General features: G+C 39.8%; 1 protein-coding gene across 4 annotated transcripts; it reads left to right on the forward strand.

Moving 5' to 3' along the window:
- Positions 1 to 66: 66 nt before the first annotated feature.
- Positions 67 to 8191, forward strand: THAP5 (THAP domain containing 5). 4 transcript variants are annotated; one of them, XR_009735926.1, is made up of 4 exons: positions 67 to 333; positions 3603 to 3795; positions 4300 to 5880; positions 7990 to 8191. XR_009735926.1 is itself a non-coding variant. In XM_061414110.1 (3 exons), exons 1-3 carry the CDS (start codon positions 254 to 256, stop codon positions 5212 to 5214), a joined length of 1188 nt encoding a protein of 395 aa, XP_061270094.1. In that variant the 5' UTR covers positions 67 to 253; the 3' UTR covers positions 5215 to 8191. The 4 variants fall into 4 exon arrangements, 3 of the variants coding, with proteins under 3 accessions (XP_061270094.1, XP_061270095.1, XP_061270096.1); XM_061414110.1 differs by having other exon boundaries at positions 4300 to 8191; XM_061414111.1 differs by having other exon boundaries at positions 67 to 193; positions 4300 to 8191.
- The last annotated feature ends 15422 nt before the right edge of the window (positions 8192 to 23613 follow it).

Below are 23613 nucleotides of genomic sequence, written 5' to 3' on the forward strand. Positions count from 1 at the left end.
TGGCGCCCTACGCGCACGTGGAAAACTGTTGTTGCTGATCAGCCCATGCGTCACTTCCGGCTCCAACCCCCTAAAGGGCCGAACCGAAGCCGGCGGAAACGGAAGTGAGTTCAGGGTGGCCGAGTCTTTCCACTCCACCCCGCCTGGCGCAGGCGCGATACCTCGGGCAGCAAGGATCTCCAGCCCCGCCTCGGTGAGGAAGTCCCGCCTGTGCCCCTTGGCGGCTCGGGTCTTGTGTGGCAGCGCTGCAGGGATGCCCCGCTATTGCGCAGCGATTTGCTGTAAGAACCGCCGGGGACGAAATAATAAAGAGCGGAAGCTTAGTTTTTACCCGTAAGTTGCCCCTAACGCGGAAGCTTCAGCTTGCCTTTGGGTCGCTGTCCTGTGGCGTTTGGGGTTAGGGTTTGGCGTCTCCTGTCTGCTCTGTAAATTTGTCCTGGGTTCTCCGGGAGTGTTTGATTTCTGCGCAGGAGGAGGGCGCGAAGGCGCGAGTTGAGTCTACCTGGAAATGTTCTGACATTTCTAGGGAGGACGCTGGGCGTGTGGCGAGGCATAGGGAGGGGTCTGTTGGGGGTGTTAATAGGGCATGTTAAGCGGTAAAATTTGAGCGACACTTCTGGTTTTCAGAGCGTTTCCCCACCTCCCCTGACCTCATTTCATTGAACAACGCTAATGGACGTGAGTTTGAGTGAACTCCGGGAGTTGGTAATGGACAGGGAGGCCTGGCGTGCTGCAATTCATGGGGTCGCAAAGAGTCGGACACGACTGAGCGACTGAACTGAACTGAATCACTTCAGGTGCATCAAACGTGCCGAATGGGAAGGTGCCCTCCAAGTTTATCTTACACCTCCTGTGAGTTAGGTCGCGTAGATGTTATTCCATTTTCTCCTGAGAAAACAGGCTTTTCAGAAAAGATAAGGTAACATACCTTGAAAGTTTTGTGGCAGAGGCGGAATTATAATCTGTCACCTGCTCAGGGCTCTAGATAATTCTTCATTGGTACAGGGAGCAGGTAAGTAAGGGCTAACAGGTTTTCCCCGCTCTCGCAACGTAGAGCGTTCCTAGGAAGCCTTTTCTAAGCGAGGAAGCAATTGCTTTTATTTTGTAAAAGCGAAAAATTTGTTTGGGCCCTAATACCTGTTAGACCAAACTTTCCTAAAAGTGAAGTGGCAGAAAGCGAACTCTGGAAAAGTAGGGAATATTCCACTTTATTCCAAATTACTGTATGTATTCCAAATAACTATAGCCACGAAATATTTTTTTGAGGAACCCCAAAAGTACTCATTTTTACTTGGAACAATAGGGAAGAAGTATTGTGTACTACTTATTAGTAAGATACCCGGCTCCAAAGCCAGATTTAGGTTCAAATCCTGGCTCCATCACTTTGTAGCTGAACGACCTGTAAATTATTTAACCCTGCTACCCAAGACCTTCCATCTGTAAAGTGGACACGTTAATAGTACAGAATTCACACGTAACGTCTAAAAACATAAAATAGCACTTGGCATTCATAACATGCTTCGTGTTTGTGAAAAATCAACGTGTTTAGACTATTCTATAATTTCCTTTATTTCTTATGTGAAAGTGTTTGTTGCTCAGTCGTGTCCAACTCTTTGTGACCCGTGGACTGTAGCCCACCAGGCTCGTCTGTCCGTGGAATTCTAAATAATTTAGCTCTAATGTGAGTGTCTTTAAGTTAATTTGAAGTTTCACTAGCTATTTTGTGAAGCTTTTTTGACTTTAGACCTAAAGCTCATTGTTCAGTAATGACTCAGCTGCTTTCCATTATCTTACCTAATGGAAAAAAACAAAAAACTGATAACTCCAAATGATTTGCACTATGTGCCATATTTCTACAGTTATCTTCCTTGAAGCCCTTCCACAGGTTGCAGAGATATTTTACGGGGATAAACATACTCTGGTATATGAATGTCACTGGCTCTGAGGAGGTTTGTAGCAAAGAATCATGTTGAACTTAATACCATATTTCCCATATTTATTTGGCCTTGGGTTTGGGGGGCTCATAACCTCAGACTAGGACTTCTTTAGTCTTGTAGACTGCATAGTTCCTATTTTTAAGGAGAGAAAAATAATAAGGCCAGAGAAAGTCAATTATAGATTTTTATTCCTCAAAATATGAATTTACTGGAAATGGAACTTCTTATTGACTTTTTAAAATTTCATGTGTTCAGTCCCCTAATAGCATCCAACTTGAAGAATTTTCTTGCTAACACTGTCACGTGCTGCAAAATAAATTTATATTAATTAGGAAATTCAATGAATATAGTGCTCAGTTTATACCAGTGATTATTCTAAGTCCTCTGAAAGTAAAATTCTTTTTGCCACTAAATGCCTTTTCTCATTACGTTTATCATATTTATAATATAAGTTACTGATATATGTAAGGTTAAAAACTTTTCAAACTGTGTATGAATATTGTATTAATGGTAAAAAAAACTTCCAAAAGCAGATAATATGATTTTTCTGTGGAACGATATCAGGGTTAAAAATTATTTCCTACAAAGCACCCAGATTGTTTTCATCTAGCATCTTACTACGTTATCAATATTTATTTTTTTATAAGATCTTATTACTACAAAGCGTAAATGGTTGTGATTGAGAGAAATGTATAACAGCTGCTTCTTGTATGAGAACCTTTTATGTTACTCCTTTTTAAAAATAGATTATTATATGTGTCTTGGACTGTGTTCCTATAATATCTTCAAAAGAAGTATAAATCACTGTTGTTTAATACAAACCTGTTTACACTGGTAGAATAAAGTTTTCTGTCAAATTCTGCAGCAAGTCCAAATTTTACCCTAAAACATGTAGTGTGTTAGAGCCAACTCTGAATATCCAGGCTATTTGGTACAGGAACAACATATATAAAGAACTCTCTTGCCTTTCTTTGTCTTTTTGATGTGTTTCCTATTATAAAATATGAGTCTGCCCTCTTAACATGTTTAGTTCTCTTTCAGAACTTGAATACTTGAATTTTAGAGTTCCCAAACCACTAGCTAAAGAAGACTAGAAATGTTGGACTACATTATAGATGGTTGGAATTGAGGCTGATTCCAGTAAAGAGAATGGAATATTAGTAGTTTTATAAGATACAGTATTCCTTTTATGTTAGCTAAACCATTTTTTGAATTAACATCTCCTTATTTTAAAAATATTAATATAAAAGCCTTAGGTTTAATGCTTCTTATAGACAGGAAATGGTTTGATTTGTTATATTACTATGAAGAATATTTGAATAGAACTTTTTAGTTAACAAAATTCTTCACTAGTTCTACAGACTATACAACAGAATGAAAAAGAAACATAATCCATAGAAAATATGAATAGATTTTATCCTTTGTAGTAACATATATGTTTTACTTGAAGGACCCTGAGTTATACTTCTCAGACAAAAGCTTTGGCTGCACACCTCATACCTTAGCTTTCTTTGCTGCAGAGGTGATATGGCAGTTGTTGTCATGAAGATGCTGTTGTATGGTAGGAACAGTTGTCTTTGTGGCCCTTGGGTTACCTGTATATACAGGCCTGGAGTCTGGCATTATTGTTAAAATATAGCAAAGTTTTCCTTTTTTTAATTTCAGGTTTCCTCTACATGACAAAGAAAGACTTGAAAAATGGTTAAAGAATATGAAACGAGATTCATGGGTTCCAAGTAAATACCAGTTCCTGTGTAGTGACCATTTTACTCCTGACTCTCTTGACATCAGATGGGGTATTCGCTATTTGAAACAAACTGCAATTCCAACAATATTTGCTTTGCCTGAAGACAATCAGGTATTGGAGGCAGGGAGTAGGGGAGAAGGGGCTAATGCTGAGTATGGTGGCAGATTGCAGGGTGGCAGGTAGTCAGGAAGGGGGAGGAGAGTGAAAAATAACTGTTGGGAAAACACATACTTAAGAAAGGAAAACTCATGTGTACTTTTACTGAAAGTGATAATTTTTTAATAAACCATTCTGAAGCATAGCTTAAGAGGAGCCAAAGATAACACATACATAAATTATCAGGTTAAGTTTTTAATGTAAATTAATGATTTAAGATTTTTCTACTAGTCTTGTGAATGATCTGAGATTTTTCTTTATATATTGATTATGCATAATTTTTTTAAAAAATGCTTTCACATACATTTTGAGCTGTTAACATACTGAAAACATTTTTTAACTGAATAAATTTGTTTGGTCAGTATACTACTCAAAGTTGTATGGAAATAGCACTAACTAATAAGAGGATAAAGCCTAGTAAGGACATCTTTTTTAGAATTTGAAAATGTTATTTTATAGGAGAAAGATCCTTCCAAAAAAAAATCTCAGAAGAAAAAATTGAAAAGTGAGAAAGAAGTATGCCTAAAAGCCAAGTCAGAAGAATCTTTTGCATCAAATGAGCCAAAGAAGCATCCAGTTAATACAGATCTCCTCCCTGAACATGCAGAATTACTTGAATCATCTGCCTTGGTAAAACCACCAGATCCAAAAGCAGAAAGTGTGCAAAATAACATATTAACTCTTAGTCTAGTTAAACAAGGTCCCAGAAAACCAGAATCTATATTGGAAACATCAGTTAACCAAGACATGGGTATAGGTGGTTTTCACACATCATTTGAGAATCTAAGTTCTACAACTATTACTTTGACAACTGCAAGTTCAGAGGGCATTCAGCAGCCTTTAGAAACCCAAGAAGTGATTGAAATAACTACTAATCATCTTGCTAACCCACACTTTACAAATAATTCTGTGGAAATTAAGTCAGCACAGGAAAATCCATTCATACTCAGCACAGTTACTCAAACAGTTGAAGAATTAAACACGGATAAAGAATCCGTTATTGCCATTTTTGTACCTACAGAAAATTCCAAACCTGCGATTAATTCTTTTATACCTGCCCCCAAAGAAACAGTGGAAATGGAAGAAGATATAGACATTGAAGACTCATATAAGGATGTAGACTATGAGACAGAAGTTTTACAGATTGAGCATTCTTACTGCAGACAAGATGTAAATAAGGAACATCTTTGGCAGAAAGTGTCTAAACTACATTCAAAGATAACTCTCCTTGAGTTACAGGAACAACAAACTCTAGGGAGATTGAAGTCTTTGGAAGCTCTTATAAGGCAGCTAAAACAGGAAAACTGGCTATCTGAAGAAAATGTCAAGATTATAGAAAACCATTTCACGACATATGAAGTTACTATGATATAGATTAAGAGGTTTCCAAGTTTGTGACTTTCATGTAAGGTTTCTGTTAGCCAAACCAAATTCTGTGTAAAGTGAACTTTTTCCTGTGTAAAGTTCTTAACCTTAAGCCAAGCAAGTGCTCTAATGTTATGAACTGCATCCTATTCTTATTATGCTCATTTTTTTAAAACAACTCGAGAATTGTTGGGTAGATGACATTTCATTGCTTGTTAATTTTCCAAATTTAAAGTAAAAACTTAGTGAATAAGTAATATGATTCAGTCATAAAATGAGAGAACACAGACATGGTAAGCAAGAGCCCAGAATAGAAGTCAGGTTCCAGAATCAGTCCTGATTCTACCATTGAGATGTGTCTTGGACAAGTTACTTAAGATTGAGTCCCAGTCTCTTAATTTGTAGAAGGAGGGCACTGAACTAGATCTCTTACATAGTTGTTTCTTTTTAGTTTCTTCCCTTTATAGAAGATACTTTTAATAGAACAAGTTTTCTGTATGATAATCTTACACAAAAGTAGATGCTGGCTAGAATTTTCTACTATTACCTGTTAGGTTCTTCTCAATGTGTATTAAATTCTGTGTTGCTTGACCTTTGGGCTATAATTTTTTGTATTATACAGCTTCTCTGATGCCTCGAGCAGTAAAGAATCCACCTGCAATGCAGGAGAGCCAGGTTTGATCCCTGGGTTGGGAAGATCCCCTGGAGAAGGGAATAGCAACCCACTCCAGTATTCTTGCCTGGAGAATCCCATGAACAGAGGAGCCTGGAGGTCTGCAGTCCGTGGGGTCACAAAGAGTCGGACATGACTAAGCGACTAATATTTTTTGTATTTTACCAGAAAATACTCTTGTTAGGTTTTATTCCAGTTGAACTAAAATAAGGAATCAACCATTAGCCTAGTTCTTAGGAGAGGTACTTTAAACTTGAAAGAATATATATCTTATATGTAGCTGACCATCATAATACACAGTTATTTGAATTGACACCCTGCAATTAAAGTTATTTTTATAAACCAAAAATTAAAATGAGGTTAATTTTTTAAATATTTTTTAGGAATTAACAGTTTATATCTATTTAAAATGTATAACCTTTAAACGTGTGCATGTCTCATTTTAAAATTCCAGAATAGAATAATACTTATTATACCTTCCCACTTACATGTATTTTATTAAAAGAAATTATAGATAGGTGGTGATGACCATGGCTTTGCAAGTGGTGCAATGATAAAGAATCTGCCTGCCAATGCAGGAGATGCAGGTTGATCCCTGGGTTGGAAAGGTCCCCTGAAGTAAGAAATGGCAACCCACTCCAGTATTCTTGCCTAAAAAATTCCTTGGGCAGAGTAGCCTGAGAGGCTACAGCCCATGGAGTTGCAAACAGCTGGACGCCACTGAGCACGTGCACATGGTAATGACCTTAGGGAGGTAACTAAGAAAGAGACAAAGGATGGTTTTTTTGATTTCTGTAAGGTAATAAACGTGTTTTGGTGCTGAAAAATAGGTCGTGCTCAATAAATAGTTGACTACACAGCAGATAGTATTTTAATTGTTTTTCTAAGTGGATGGTGATTATTTGCATATGAATGTGTGTTAGCTAATTATAAAAAAGTTAATCAGAGGTATCCTTATAACCATGGGGGGGGAAATCCTTAACATTTTTGTATAAATTATGTACGTATAATTAATAAAGTTGATATATTAAGTTCCATTTTGATAATATTTAAAATACATACTCTAAATGTAAATAGCCCTTTTAAGTCATTATAAAGTGTACATTATAGTTATTTTCTATTTATAGTTTACTCATGAATAATTTCAGAGAAGGCAATGGTACCCCACTCCAGTACTCTTGCCTGGAAAATCCCATGGACAGAGGAGCCTGGTGGGCTCCAGTGCATGGGGTCGCTATAAGTCTGACACGACTGAGCGACTTCACTTTCACTTTTCACTTTCATGCATTGAAGAAGGAAATGGCAACTCATTCCAGTGTTCTTGCCTGGAGAATCCCAGGGACTGGGGAGCCTGGTGGCTACCATCTATGGGGTTGCACAGATTCAGACACAACTGAAGCAACTTAGCAGCGGCAGCAGGAATAATTTAAACTAGTTGTATTTCTTTAAACTACTATATTACAAGTATCTAAGATACTCTTGACTTGTATATTCAGTTCAGAGTGTTCCAACCTAACTCAGTTAACTGTTAAATTTTATTTGGGGGTTTTGACCAACTTTATTTCTTACTTGGATTATTATAGGAACTTCTTAACTAATAGTACCTGTATTTTGGATCTCCTGCTTTTGGATCTTCCCGGAGTCCACTGTTAAGTTTTTTACCTAAACTATACATCTAGCTGTATCACTTGTGTACCACTTAACTTTCCTAGCTCAGAAATCGGTAATCACCCTTTAATACCTACAGAATACAGCACAACTTGTTTCCATCATGTATATTATCCTCTGTGATTCTGTTCATCCTGTGTTCTAGCCATACTCGAATTCTTAGCATTTCTCAAACATGCTGACTTTGTCTGTTTATTTTATTCTTTAAATTCAACCAGTTAAAATTACATTTCAACTTTGTGGGAATATCATCCCTTTTACCAATCAAAATGGATTTTTCTTTGTTTCTACAGGGTTTGTATTATAACACTGTAGCAGTACTTACACGTTTTTTAAATTAATTTTTATTGGAGTATGGTTGCTTTTGTTTATCCTTTTTTTATATCATGATGTTATGCCTTTCTGTTCGACTTGACTATGCTTTTTTTTTTTTTTAATTCTAGTGTTAATTGAATAAATGAAAGTACAGCTTTTAAGGATCAAAGAGACGTGTTAACATGGGATGGGGGAAGGTAATGTGATGAAGTAAGAAGTAAAAGCAGACAAGAGAGAGCATCCCTTGCTTCATAGCCAGGGCTCATCTTCACTTTTGTTTCATTGACAATGTAATATTCACTCAATAAAGATTTGGATGAATATTCTGAATTTGCCTACTTAGAATTTCTTATTATTTAAAATAAAGAATCTTTTTAACAATTATGTCCTTCATACCTTGAGAATGTTTAGGGAAGGATATTGATCTTCTTATAGTCTTTGAAACATTCTGTGTTTCCAGTGTACAGTACAATTTACCAGTTATGTGCTATGCCACCTATTAATTGATTTTGGTTGTAGAAGGCTATCCCCACCACAAACTATTTCCTCCTTTCTATCCCAGATAATTAGAAAGGATATTAAGTCTAAGGAAGCTGTGTATCTTTATGCCTATACTTCAGGGAGATTGGTAAGTCATTTAAAAAGATTTCATCATAAATAATACATGGCATTGATCTAAACATCAAGCAGGAAATTTTTCTGCATACTTTTGATCTTGAAAAAAATGACTCATGCATCGAGAGTTGAAATATTGATGTGCAGATGAATTTTTCTATTACTAGCTAAATTGAACAGTTCTGTCAACTAATTTGGTGTTCAAGTACATGCTTTCTTCTTTTTTAGATTACACTGTTTTTCTGTGGATGAGGTGAGTGGGTTAAAACACAGCTGTCAGGGAAAAAGCTATAGAGAAAGGTGAGGGTAGAGATATTGACCAAGATGCATCTGTGTTAGAGAAACTTTTCTTCAAGGAATGGCCTGTTTGAATTATCATTTTTAACCTATTCACCACCCTCTGATTTTTTGGTTGCTTGACCACCTCATCTCCAGTGAACTTTTCCTCCATTCCTTCTCAGCCACCTCATTTCCATGGTAAGTGGTAGACCTTTGTCATTTCCAGTACTTGCATCTGCTTTGAAAATTGTCAACTTAAAGCTCTTCATTCTGACTACCAGCTTCTGTTCTTTAGCATAGTTATTGGAACAGCTTACATTCCAACCAACCCTTTTCCATGGCCCATCATCCCTGCAGTGATTACATTTTCCAAATATGGCTGCAAAATATCTCTCATCCTATATTCTCCACAGTATAACCTTGCCACTCCATTATCAAGAAGTGGAGTTTATTTCTCTACCTTTTTCTGGAAAAGAGTGTGGCTGCTTTGATTGATAAGAGTACAGTAAAAGTGACTGCTAATTCCAACAGCCTGTAATGGGCCTGACAGCTTTCATTTCCTCTCTGGAGCTTTTGCTTCCTTAGAATACCAGGTGCCATGTAAGGTGTGTGATTACCCTGAGATCATGCTGGAAAAACCAAAGTCACATGGAAAAACTGGAAAGTGAGATACCAGACATGGAGTGAAGAAGCCACCTTGAAATTGATTCTCAAGCCTGTCACTCCAGGCTTCAAATGCAGCAGAGACAATCTCTTAGCTGAGCTCTTGCTAAATTCCTTTTGGGGTGGATTGTTAGGAAGTGTTTTAGGATGTGTTTTCCAGAGAAACAATTTCCCAGATCTGCAGCTGGTGAGCTGCAGACTCAGAAGAGCCCAAGGTGTAGTTCTAGTCCAAATCTGAAGGCCTAAGAACTGGGAGACCTGATTGTATAAGTTCTAGTCTGGGTTTGAGTTTGAAGGAAGGAGAGTCAATGTCCCAATTCAAAGGCAGGCCAAGAGTGAATTCTGCCTTACTCTTCTGTGCTGTGCTTGGTTGCTCAGTCATGTCTGACTTTGCAACCGTATGGACTGTAGCCCACCAGGCTCCTCTGTCCCCTGGATTCTCCAGGGAAGAATACCGGAGTGGGTTGCCATGCCCTTCTCTAGAGGATCTTCCAAGCAAAGGATCGAACCCAGGTCTCCTGCATTGCAGGCAGATTCTTTACCATCTGAACCACCAGAGAATGAGGCCTACCTATATTAGGGAGGGCAATCTACTTTACTCTGTCCACTCATTTGAAATGTTAATCTCATTCAGAAACACACACAGATAGACCCAGAATAACATCTAACCAAATATCTGGGCACTCTGGCCCAGCCAAGTTGACACATTAACTGTTACAGGTAGCAATAGATAACCAACGCTATCCGCCTTCTGTATTTACCTCTATCCTTACTCTGATGCTGTGAACCATCATAACTGCTCTCCAGTAAAACCTTAAACAGTATTGATCCCCTGTCTACTGTTCTCACTTGCCTAAACTCCATCTCATTGAACTCAAATACCTGTCTGCCTTTTTCTACATCAGAGTACGTTAGACTTAGCTGGAGAAGATCATACCAATGGACAGGCTTAATTCCACATTCATATCCAGAAACCCCAATTGGACCCAGCAGCATTATTGTATTTCTCAAGTGAGTTCATATCTCCAGTCTGATTCTCCCTCACACTGCTCCCTTCCCATCCTACTACCCCTTACTACTCTCCCAAGGTGAGGATCCCATCTCATGCTTCTCTGAAAAAGAAAAAATCTGAAACACCTCTATAAACCAAAATAGACTGTTACACAGTAGTAGTTGAATGAACTACATGTACATGTATCAACATGGCTAAATACCCAAATTATGTGAAAAAGGTAAATTCCAAAACGTCTGGCAACAGTCTACTGTGTGCTGTGCTGTGCTGTGCTTAGTCTCTGTTGTCTCCAAATCATGAGACCTGGTGGACTACCCCACCAGGCTCCTCTGTCCATAGGAATTCTCCAGGCAAGAATACTGGGATGGGTTGCCATGTCCTCCTCCAGGGGATCTTCCCAACCCAGGGAACAGTCTACTACTTAATTAAAATTTTAAAATACACAAAACAGTAACATGGTGCTTATGTTTACATTCCTGCATAAAAGAAACACACCAACTTCAGGATAATGATTACTTCTCAGGAGGCAAGAAGGGGTGACAGTGGAGAGATCTTATGTGTTATTGCTTTAAAAGAGAAAAGTGAGGAGCTGAATAAAGATGACAAATTTTGTTACTGATTTAAATAATAGGTACAGGTCTACTATTTTTTAAAATGTTTCAGAATTTAAAGTTACATATTTTAGTTGAAATGACAGAAGACTGTTAGGCTTATTAAAGAAACTAAAGAAGGAAATGATAACCCACTCCAGTATTCTTGCCTAGAGAATCTCATGAACTGACCAGCCTGGGGAACTACAGTCCATGATGTCACGAAGAGTCATACACAACTGAAGTGACTGAGCATGCAAACTTGGATTTGAAGTTAGGCACTGTGCTAGGCAGAAGAATAGCCCCTCCTCACTAACTGTCTGAAAAGGGGCAATTTCCCTTTTTAGTAAGTGGCTAAAGTGGGGTGGAATGGGGTAGGGGGGAGCAGGTCACAAACTTCTTTAGTTCTCTGCAGCAGTAAAATAAGAGCCAAATGAGGATGACATTTTTGCATATCATTTTCCCACTTGCTAGCACATTCCAGTTTCACGTCTCTCCTTGAGCTTGTAATAACAGACTGGCCCACTTCTCTATTCCCAGAGAAATTCCCGGCTCTACGATCAAGATGGGGTGGAGATGCACCAGGGGTAGACCTGATGGCGTCCCAGACCAGTGTCCAGTTTCTCACCATTAAAAACTTGCTTGCCTCTCATGTCACGCAGGGTGCAATCAAAGTAACCTTCCAGAATGCCTCCCAAGCTAAGATCACTAGGGAAAACATTCATCACCTGAGCGCTAGTGTATGACCCTGAGTATATTCCTGACCACAATAAGACCGATACAAACATAAAACCACAATGTTCCTTCCAAGCGTCACCACATGAGTATAAGTGATAGCAAAAGAGATGGTGAAGGGCTGGCCAGTGAGGAAAAAGTGATTTTTTTCCTTGAGTTATTAGGCCCAGTCCTTCAGTTCATTCCCACAGATTCCACAGAAAGAATATCTGAGTAGTTGGGACAAAAGTTACTGGAGAGCCTCCTCTGGTCCCACTAAAAGCTAGTGTTACCAAAGGAAGAAGCCTGCTGTACTTCCTATCTGAGTAATCTTTAACCTGAGAGATGCTCTTGGAGCTTGAGCTCCATCTAGCTTCTGAACTTTGGATTCTTAGCAAGGCTGGGCGCTTCCTGACTACCAATCCATGTTTGGGACATAAGTGACAGTACACAGTAACATCATGGACAGCAAGTCCCTTGAAAATCTGTAATCTGACAGATGAGGTTAGCAGTTCTAATTCCCAAGAAGTTTTGAAATTGTCAGAGAGACCAGAAAGCTTGACCGAGAAAAGAGACTTTGGTCCACATGCTTTGTCCATTTCTGGTTGCTCCCCTCACAAGGAGGTTGGATGTCCTTGGCATTGGCAGGTCGGTATAAACCCCCAATGAGGTGCCCCTTTTTGAGGCTGCCTTCAGTTATTACGAGGCATCTCATTCAAAACAGCAGAGCAGGGCTCCTAACTTGCTTCGCCCAGGGCATGTCATTCATTCACACAAGCACACCTTAGAGTTAGTCAGTTCAGTCGCTCAGTTCAGTTCAGTTTAGTTGCTCAGTCGTGTCCCACTCTTTGTGACCCCATGAATCACAGCATGCCAGGCCTCCCTGTCCATCACCATCTCCCAGAGTTCACTCAAACTCATGTCCATCGAGTCGGTGATGCCATCCAGCCATCTCATCCTCTGTCGTCCCCTTCTCCTCCTGCCCCCAATCCCTCCCAGCATCAGAGTCTTTTCCAATGAGTCAACTCTTCGCATGAGATGGCCAAAGTACTGGAGTTTCAGCTTCAGCATCATTCCTTCCAAAGAACACCTAGGGCTGATCTCCTTTAGAATGGACTGGTTGGATCTCCTTGCAGTCCAAGGGACTCTCAAGTCTTCTCCAACACCACAGTTCAAAAGCATCAATTCTTCAGTGTTCAGCTTTCTTTATAGTCCAACTCTCACATCCATATATGACTACTGGAAAAACCATAGCCCTGACTAGACAGACCTTTGTCAGCAAAGTAATGTCTCTGCTTTTGAATATGCTATCTAGGTTGGTCATAACTCTCCTTCCAAGGAGTAAGCGTCTTTTAATTTCATGGCTGCAGCCACCATCTGCAGTGATTTTGGAGCCCCAAAACATAAAGTCTGACACTGTTTCCACTATTTCCCCATCTATTTCCCATGAAGTGACGGGACCAGATGCCATGATCTTCGTTTTCTGAATGTTGAGCTTTAAGCCAATTTTTTCACTCTCCTCTTTCACTTTCATCAAGAGGCCTTTTAGTTCCTCTTAACTTTCTGCCATAAGGGTGGTGTCATCTGCATATCTGAGGTTGTTGCTATTTCTCCCCACAATCTTGATTCCAGCTTGTGCGTCTTCCAGCCCAGCGTTTCTCATGATGTACTCTGCATATAAGTTAAATAAGTAGGGTGACAATATACAGCCTTGACATACTCCTTTTCCGATTTGGAACCAGTCTGTTGTTCCATGTCCAGTTCTAACTGTTGCTTCCTGACCTGCATATAGGTTTCTCAAGAGGCAGGTCAGGTGGTCTGGTATTCCCATCTCTCAGAATTTTCCACAGTTTATTGTGATCCACACAGTCAAAGGCTTTGGCATAGTCAATAAAGCAGAAATAGATGTTTTTCTGGAACTCGCTTGCTTTTTCCATGATCCAATGGATTTTGACAATTTGATCTCTGGTTCCTCTGCCTTTTCTAAAACCAGCTTGAACATCTGGAAGTTCACGGTTCACGTATTGCTGAAGCCTGGCTAGTAAAGTTAGTAAAGTACAGCAGAAAATGTGTTTGCTAGGAAAACAAAGAACTAGACCTCTGAGCATCCTCACCTTGTCCTGAAGAATCCCAGATGATCCCCCAAGATGAAAGGTCATTGCTAAACCACGAAGATGCTGGTATTCTTGGCCTCCAGAGGAGAAGAATTCAATCTGGAGCCAGAGATGAGGCTTGATGGCTCAAAGCTTTTGTATAATAATTTTTTCTTTAAAGTATAAAAGAGATAGAGAAAGCTTCTGACATAGACATCAGAACGGGGCAGAGAGAGTGTCTCCCTGCTAGTCTTTAGCCGAATGTTACATAGCTACTAGCAAGCTGTTAATTATAGAAAGGAGATGTGTCAAAACTCAAAACTGAGTGGCACCAGGCCCCTCACCCACAACATGCATTTTGAGATAACATTAGCACCAGGTGAGTTATCCCAGGCCATAAAGCAGTTGACATGAATCTTGAAGAAAGGCAGGTTTCCAAGTAAATATAGAGTTTCATTAGCATAGATTAGGAGAACAATGCATGAGTAGAACATACTGGTTTGTCAAGTCAGTTCTGAATCTTAGGTGGAACTGACTTGAAGACACAGTCTAGGGCAAATACATAGTTCATTAACATAGCTTAAGACAAACGTTTCCATAAGAAAAACGCATTGGTTAGCTCAAGGTTTGAGAAAAGTTAAGTTCAGGTGGAGCCAGATGTCATCATGGCAACACAGAATTTTAAGGGAAACCTCTTTTTAAATTTGTATAGAGAAGGGGGAAAATTCTTTAACATTCCTTTGTTTCCTCCTGCTGCTAAAGAGAGAGAGAAAAAATGTCTGACACTTGCAGCCTATTTCCTCTGTTTGGAGACCTCTGGCCTTCCTGCCTGTTACCCTCTCAATTTTATATCAAAAATCTCAAAATATTGCCTCCTCTGTACTCTTTCCAAGGAAGACATTGGAAAATGTATCCTAGGGAAATTAGGCCATAAAAGAAAATCAAATCTAGAATGGTTTCCTAGATGATAATTTTTCATTCAACTGAAATCCCAAGTTGTTGGTGAAGGGCAGTTCCAACGTGACAACTGGACTACAGACCTAGAGAGCCACCCATCCAAATTGGAATAGGTCAGATAGCTCAAAGACAGAGATGAAATTTGATAGAATAATGTGTTGAACATTAGAGGAAACTTACATATCTAGGGTAGCATTTAGAGGTGACAAAATACTAACTACAGGGAAAACTACATACAAATCAGACAAATATTGATGCAAAATGTATAGCAAAGATTAGGCCATTGTATCTTGGCACATTGCTCTAGCCACACGTTCCAGGAAACAAACTCACTCAAAAGGACAATGCAGATCAGTTCAGTTCAGTTCAGTCAATCAGTCGTGTCCGATTCTTTGCAACCCCATGAACCGCAGGACGCCAGGCCTCCCTGTCCATCACCAACTCCCAGATCCACCCAAACCCATGTCCATCGAGTAGGTGATGCCATCCAACCATCTCACCCTCTGTCATCCCCTCTTCTCCTGCCCTCAGTCTTTCCCAGCATCAGGGTCTTTTCAAATGGGTCAGCTCTTCGCATCAGGTGGCCAAAGTATTCGAGTTTCAGCTTCAACATCAGTCCTTCCAATGAACACCCAGGACCGATCTCCTTTAAGATGGACTCGTTGGATCTCCTTGCAGTCCAAGGGAGTCTTAAGAGTCTTCTTCAACACCACAGTTCAAAAGCATCAATTCTTCAGAGCTCAGCTTTCTTTATAGTCCAACTCTCACATCCATACATGACCACTGGAAAAAGTATAGCCTTGACTAGACGGGCCTTTGTTGGCAAAGTAATGTCTCTGTTTTTGAATATGCTATCTAGGTTGGTCATACTTTCCTTCCAAGGAGTAAGCATGTTTAATTTCATGGCTGCAGTCACCATCTGCAGTGATTTTGGAGCCCAGAAAAATAAAGTCTGACACCATTTCCACTGTTTCCCCATCTATTTGCCATGAAGTGATGACTCATTGGAAAAGACTCTGATGCTGAGAGGGATTGGGGGCAGGAGGAGAAGGGCACGACAGAGGATGAGATGGCTGGATGGCATACCGACTCGATGGACATGAGTTTGGGTGAACTCCAGGAGTTGGTGATGAACAGGGAAGCCTGGTATGCTGCAGTTCATGGGGTCACAAAGAGTTGGACACAACTGAGCCACTGAACTGAACTGAAGTGATGGAACCAGATGACATGATCTTAGTTTCTGAATGTTGAGCTTTAAGCAAATTTTTCTCTCTCCTCTTTCACTTTCATCAAGAGGTTTTTAGTTCTTCTTCACTTTCTGCCATAAGGGTGGCGTCATCTGCATATCAGAGGTTATTGATATTTCTCCTGGCAATCTTGATTCTAGCTTGTGCTTCCTCCAGCCCAGCGTTTCTCATGATGTACTATGCATATAAGTTAAATAAGCAGGGTGACAATATACAGCCTTGATGTACTCCTTTTCCTATTTGGAACCAGTCTGTTGTTCCATGTCCAGTTCTAACTGTTGCTTCCTGACCTACATACAGGTTTATCAAGACGCAGGTTAGGTGGTCTGGTATTCCCATCTCTTTCAGAATTTCCCACAGTTTATTGTGATGCGCATAGTCAAAGGCTTTGCATTGTCAATAAAGCAGAAATAGATGTTTTTCCGGAACTCTCTTGCTTTGTTGATGATCCAACGGCTGTTGGCAATTTGATCTCTGGTTCCTCTGCCTTTTCTAAAACCAGCTTGACCATCTGGAAGTTCGCCATGGATAGTAAAGTGCAGTTTATTACATCGGCGAGCCCAAGGCAGAGTCTCCTCTTCGGCAAGGACCCCAGCTGACTTTTGTGAAAACCTTTTATACCTTAAGTGTACTGCTCAAGCCCACATCCCCAAATTCCTTAAACCTAGCCTAGAAAGTGTTAAAGGGAGATACAATCAGGTTACAGCCATGATTCATAATCAGAAGGGTCAGCTGATTATACATTGTAGCCTATACAAATGGGTGCCATAAAGATTACAAAGGTGATTGACTACATAGGGGATTATTACATTTTTCTGGGGGATGGAAAATCTTGGTATGGAATCTGGTGTTTATCAGTACAGGAGGCCAGTTTAGCCGTAGGTATGTTATCCCTGTGCTACTAGGCACATAGTCCAAAGCTCACTGAAAGTGCAAAAAGTTTTCTTCTTTTTCAAGATGGAGTCAGCTCTGCCTGACTCCTGAAAATTCCTTTCCTCCCTCAACATAACTGTATTTACATGGTCAAAATAATGTAAGCATAATATAAATACTGACAAAATGGGAAGATGAGGTATGGCATGGGAGGATGTGTTTACATGTGCATAGGTTTGTGCTAAGGCCAGGAGCAAGGGATTGAAGATAAGGTGATTAAAGAGAGCAAAATCTTCATCAGTAGGATATCAAAAGATAATACCTAAATTCAAACTCTTTGAAATGCAAATTAAGTGTGTTAATTTTGAGATATATAGATAAATAAACAGAGTCTGTGTGTATGACTGGAAGATATTAACTCCAGGGAGCAGAAAATGAAGGACAGCCGTTTTTGTAATAGGTTTCATAGAAGGCTGACTTTTTAAGCACATGTGTCAGAGGTATGGGCTCACTCCTATTCATCCTTCAGAACTGACCTGTTTCTTATTTATTTGGGAAGCCTTCATTTGCTCTTCCAGATGCCCTTCTTATTTACTTTATTAGATATCTTTACTTACCCTATGATAATACCTATCATCTAGTATCATTATTGCTCTTGTCTTCTAACCCCAATGTAAGTTTTCATACCCTTAAAGTGTGTGTGTGTGTGTTTTTACAAGTTTTTTTTACTTCATTGCCTAGCACAATTCCTAGTACATAGTAGAAGCTCCATAAATATTTGTGAAGTGAATAACAGCACCTGCTAAAACCATATTTCAGGAGCTATTTGCCAGGTCTAATTCTAGCTCCACAGTGAGACAACTACCAAATAAATTAACTAATTTGTAGCTCCATGAGTGTATTATTACTCCACTATTCAAACAGGCTCTGTTAAATTATTAACGTGAATTGTAAGGTAAATAAACTACTTTAAATCTTTTATAGCATGCTATAAACAGTACCTAGTAAAGGCAAAGTAACAGTCCTTCCAGACTAGTGTTTTGTAACTTGGAGGTCTTTGGGAAGCCCCTAGGAAAGTCACTAGAGAATACCCTAAAATTGAATGCAAAATTTTGTGTGCAGGCATTTTTCTAGAAAGAGAACCCATAATTCCTGTTAAATTAGGAAGGAGAGAATGATTTCAGAAATTTAAATGGCACTGCTCAGGGCAGCATGCCTTACATTTTACATTGTGCCAGTTTTTTAGAAAGGTATAGGACTCTCTACATATTTTGTTTTCTAAAAATCTTGAAACATAGAGATGGGAAAGTTACTATTCTAGACTTGAGTATACAAAAAACACCAATTCAGGTTTGTGATTTTAATTAATCAGGAATAGAATTCGAATTGAAAGAAAAATTTACCCATATCCAAAAGCAGGCTGTGTAAATTCTACAGAGAATTATTATGAGTTTTAGGCCAGTGTTATTTCATATTTTATGAAATATAAATTTTAATGTTCAAGTAGAACAATGCTATATAGAATGTCAGATAAATTAAATATTAAATAAGTATTACTTTTTATTGTTATAAAATACTGTGTAAGTTCAATTTGTTTGTTTCTTGATTACTGAAATATAATTCAAAATGAGAAGCAATAGAGCAGGAGCCAATTTCAGAGGAAGCCTAGTCTTTATTTTTTTTCAGTCCATGCTTCAGGAGTTTCATTAATAAAAAAACATGGTTTTTAAATATGCACAGTGGACTAGAATATCATAAATGTTAAATGGCATTAATTTTATTGGGCGTTCAACCTTGCTTAGTCTAGGTAAAAATACAGTCACTGATATGAGACTAGAACATATCTAAACCACAGGAAAATAAATCAGTCAGTTCAGTGATGTGATATTAAACTATAAGAAGAAATTTGCGGGGAAGTGAAGAGGGAAGGGCAAAAGACAGCATTCCAATTATTCAAATAATCCCCAGAAAGTCATTAATAAGAAAGCATTCATCTATTCCTTTTTGGAACACCAAGTAATATGTTAATTCACTTCAGTTCTGTTTCTCAGTCCTGTCCCACTCTTTGCTACCCCATGGAGTGCAGCACGCCAGGCCTCCCTGTCCATCGCCAACTCCCAGAGTTTATTCAAACTCATGTCCATTGAGTTGGTGATGCCATGCAACCATTTCATCCTCTGTCGTCCACTTCTCCTGCCTTTAATCTTTCCCAGCATCAGGGTCTTTTCCAATGAGTCAGTTCTTCGCATCAGGTGGCCAAAGTATTGAAGCTTTGGCTTCAGCATCAGTCCTTCCAATGAATATTTAGGACTGATTTCCTTTAGGATGGACTGGTTGGATCTCCTTATAGTCCAAGAGACTCTCAACAGTCTTCTCCAACACCACAGTTTAAAAGCATCGTTTTTTCGGTGCTCAGCTTTCCTTATAGTCCAGCTCTCACATCCATACATGACTACTGGAAAAACCATAGCTTTGACTAGACAGACCTTTGCTGGCAAAGTAATGTCTCGCTTTTTAATAAGCTGTCTAGGTTGGTCATAACTTTTCTTCCAAGGAGCAAGCATCTTTTAATTTCATGGCTGCAGTCACCATCTGCAGTGATTTGGGGCACACAAAAAAATAAAGTCTGTCACTGTTTCCACTGATTCTCCATCTATTTGCCATGAAGTAACACTGGGCTGGAGTAAGCACAAGCTGGAATCAAGATTGCCAGGAGAATTATCAATAATCTCAGATATGCAATGACACCACCCTCATGGCAGAAAGTGAAGAGGAACTAAAAAGCCTCTTGATGAAAGTGAAAAAAGAGAGTGAAAAAGTTGGCTTAAAGCTCAACATTCAGAAAACGAAGATCATGGCATCTGGTCCCATCACTTCATGGGAAATAGATGGGGAAACAGTGGAAACAGTGTCAGACTTTATTTTGGGGGCTCCAAAATCACTGCAGGTGGTGATTGCACCCATGAAATTAAAAGGCGCTTACTCCTTGGAAGGAAAGTTATGACTAACCTAGATAGCATATTAAAAACAAAGACATTACTTTGTCACCAAAAGTCCATCCAGTCAAGGCTATGGTTTTTCCAGTGGTCATGTATAGATATGAGAGTTGGACTGTGAAGAAAGCTGAGCGCCGAAGAATTGATGCTTTTAAACTGTGGTGTTGGAGAAGACTCTTGAGGGTGTCTTAGACTGCAAGGAGATCCAACCAGTCCATTCTAAAGGAGATTAGTCCTGGATGTTCTTTGGAAGGAATGATGCTAAAGCTGAAACTCCAGTACTTTGGCCACCTCATGCGAAGTGTTGACGCATTGGAAAAGACTCTGATGCTGGGGAGAATTGGGGACAGGAGGAGAAGGGGACGACAGAGGATGAGATGGCTGGATGGCATCACCGACTTGATGGACATGAATTTGAGTGAACTCTGGGAGTTGGTAATGGACAGGGAGGCCTAACATGCTGAAATTCATGGGGTCGCAAAGAGTCGGACACGATTGAGTGATTGAACTGAACTGAATGGGACCAGATGACATAATCTTAGTTTTCTGAATGCTGAGTTTTAAGCCAACTTTTTCGTTCTCCTCTTTCACTTTCATCAGGAGGCTCTTTAGTTCTCCTTCACTTTCTGACATAAGGGTGGTGTCATCTGCATATCTGAAGTTATTGATATTTCTCCCAGCAATCTTGATTCCAGCTTGCGCTTCATCCAGCCCAGCGTTTCTCATGATGTATTATGCATATAAGTTAAATAAGCAGGGTGACAATATACAGCCTTGATGTACTCCTTTTCCTGTTTGGAACCAGTCTGTTGTTCCATGTCAGTTCTAACTGTTGCTTCCTGACCTGCATACAGGTTTCTCAAGAGGCAGGTCAGGTGGTCTGGTATTCCCATCTCTCAGAATTTTCCACAGTTTATTGTGATGCATACAGTCAAAGGCTTTGGCATAGTCAATAAAGCAGAAATAGATGTTTTTCTGGAACTCTCTTGCTTTGTTGATGATCCAGCGGATGTTGGCAATTTGATCTCTGGTTCCTCTGCCTTTTCTAAAACCAGCTAGAATATCTGGAAGTTCACAGTTCATGAACTGTTGAATCCTGGCTTGGAGTGACCAAACTGAACTGAACTTACTAGCATGTGAGATGAGTGCAGTTGTGCAGTAGCTTGAGTATTATTTGGCATTGCCTTTCTTGGAATGAAAACTGACATTTTCCAGTCCTGTGGCCACTGCTGAGTTTTCCAAATTTGCTGGCATATTGAGTGCAGCACTTTCACAGCATCATCTTTTAGGATTTGAAATAGCTCAACTGGAATTCTATCATCTTCACTAGCTTTGTTCACAGTGATGCTTCCTAAGGCCCACTTGACTTCACATTCCAGGATGTCTGGCTCTAGGTGAGTGATCACACCATTGTGATTATCTGGGTTGTGAAGATCTTTTTTGTATAGTTCTGTGTATTCTTGCCACCTCTTCTTAATATGTTCGGCTTCTATTAGGTCCATACAATTCCTGTCCTTTATTGTGCCCATCTTTCCCTTGGTATCTCTAATTTTCTTGAAGAGATCTCTAGTCTTTCCCATTCTATTGTTTTCCTCTATTTCTTTGCACTGATCAATGAGGAAGGCTTTCTTATCTCTCCTTGCTATTCTTTGGAACTCTGCATTCAAATGGGTATATCTTTCCTTTTCTCCTTTGCCTTTCACTTCTCTTCTTTTCATAGCTATTTGTAAGGTCTCCTCAGACAACTATTTTTCCTTCTTGCATTTCTTTTTCTTGGGGATGGTCTTGATCACTGCCTTCTGTACAATGTCATGAACCTCTGTCCATAGTTCTTCAGGCACTCTATCAGATCTAATCCCTTGAATCTATTTGTCACTTCCATTGTATTGTCTTAAGGGATTTTATTTAGGTCCATGTGGCTCTGATGGTAAAGCATCTTCCTACAATGCAGGAGACCCGGGTTCATCCCTGGGTTGGGAAGATCCTCTGGAGAAGGAAATGGCAACTCCACTCCAGTATTTTTGCCTAGAAAACCCCATGAGCAAAGGAAACTGGTAGACTACAGTCCATGGGGTCACAAAGAGTCAGACACGACTGAGCGACTTCACTTTTTTTCTTTCTTTCTTTCTTTTCATACCTGAATGGTCTAGTGGTTTTTCCCTACTTTCTTCAATTTAAGTCTGAATTTGCCAATAAGGAGTTCCTGTTCTGAGGCACAGTCAGCTCCCAGTCTTGTTTTTGCTGACTGTATGGAGCTCCTCCATCTCTGGCTGCAAAGAATATAATCAATCGGTATTGACCACCTGGTGATGGCCATGTATAGAGTCTTCTCTTGTGTTGTTGGAAGAAGGTGTTTGCTATGACCAGTGTGTTCTCTTGGCAAAAGTCTGTTAGCCTTTGCCCTGTTTCATTCTGTACTCCAAGGCCAAATTTGCTCATTACTCCAGGTACTTCTTGATTTCTTCCTTTTGCATTCCAGTCCTCTATAATGAAAAGGACATCTTTTTTGGGTGTTAGTTCTAGAAGGTCTTGTAGGTCTTCATAGAACCATTCAATGTCAGCTTCTTCAGCGTTGCTGGCTAAATTACTTGGATTACTGTGATATTGAATGTTTTGCCTTGGAAATGAACCGAGATCATTCTGTCATCTTTGAGATTGCATCCAAGTACTGTATTTTGGACTCTTGTTGAGTATGGTGGCCACTCCATTTCTTCTAAGGGATTCTTGCCCACAGTAGTAGATTAATGGTCATCTGAGTTAAATTAACCCATTCCAGTCTATTTTAGTTTGCTGATTCCTAAAATGTCGACATTGACTCTTGCCATCTCTTGTTTGACCACTTCCAATTTGCCTTGATTCATGGACCTAACATATTCCAGGATCCAATGCAACATTGCTGTTTACAGCATTGGACTTTTCTCCATCACAGTCACATGGACAACTGGTTGTTGTTTTGTTTTGGCTCTCTTTATTCTTTCTGGAGTTATTTCTCCACTGATCTCCAGTAGCATATTGGGCACCTACTGACCTGGGGAGTTCATCTTTTTTGCTTTTTCATACTGTTCATAGGATTCTCAAAAAAAGAATACTGAAGTGGTTTGCCATTCCCTTCTCCAGTGGACCATGTTTTGTCAGAACTCTCCATCATGACCCATCCATCTTGGGTGGCCCTACATGGCATGGCTCATAGTTTCATTGAGTTAGACAAGGCTGTGGTCCATGTGATTAGACTGGTTAGTTTTCTATGATTGTGATTTTCAGTCTGTCTGCCCTCTAATGGAGAAGGATAAGAGCCTATGGAAGCTTCCTGATGGGAGAGACTGACTAAGGGGGAAACTGGGCCTTGTTCTGATGGGCAGGGACATGTTCAGTAAATCTTTAATCCAATTTTTTTTTTACGGTTGGAGCTGTGTTCCCTCCCTGTTATTTACCTGGAGCCAAATTATGGTGGAGGTAATGAAGATCCCATGCAGGCACTGCTACACTCAGTGCCCCCAACCCTGCAGCAGGCCACCACTGAACCACACCTCTGCCAGAGACTCCTAGACACTCAAGGGTAAGTCTGGGTCAGTCTCTTGTGGCATCACCACTCCTGTCTCCTGGGTCCTGGTGTGCACAAGTTTCTGTTTGTGCCCTCCCAGAGTCTGTTTCCCCAGTCCTGTGTAAGTTCTGGTGTTCTATAAGTTAAAGAGATATTTATTTTTCCTTGTTAA

This window comes from Bos javanicus, chromosome 4, assembly GCF_032452875.1.
Source record: "Bos javanicus breed banteng chromosome 4, ARS-OSU_banteng_1.0, whole genome shotgun sequence".
Taxonomy (NCBI): domain Eukaryota; kingdom Metazoa; phylum Chordata; class Mammalia; order Artiodactyla; family Bovidae; genus Bos; species Bos javanicus.

Excerpts from the sequence above, each read along its gene's own strand:
- THAP5 (XM_061414110.1), top strand. The coding sequence starts at position 254 with ATGCCCCGCTATTGCGCAGCGATTTGCTGTAAGAACCGCCGGGGACGA. Across the intron at positions 334-3,602 it reads CGGAAGCTTAGTTTTTACCC|GTTTCCTCTACATGACAAAG; the intron begins GTAAGTTGCCCC and ends TTTTAATTTCAG. Across the intron at positions 3,796-4,299 it reads CTTTGCCTGAAGACAATCAG|GAGAAAGATCCTTCCAAAAA; the intron begins GTATTGGAGGCA and ends GTTATTTTATAG.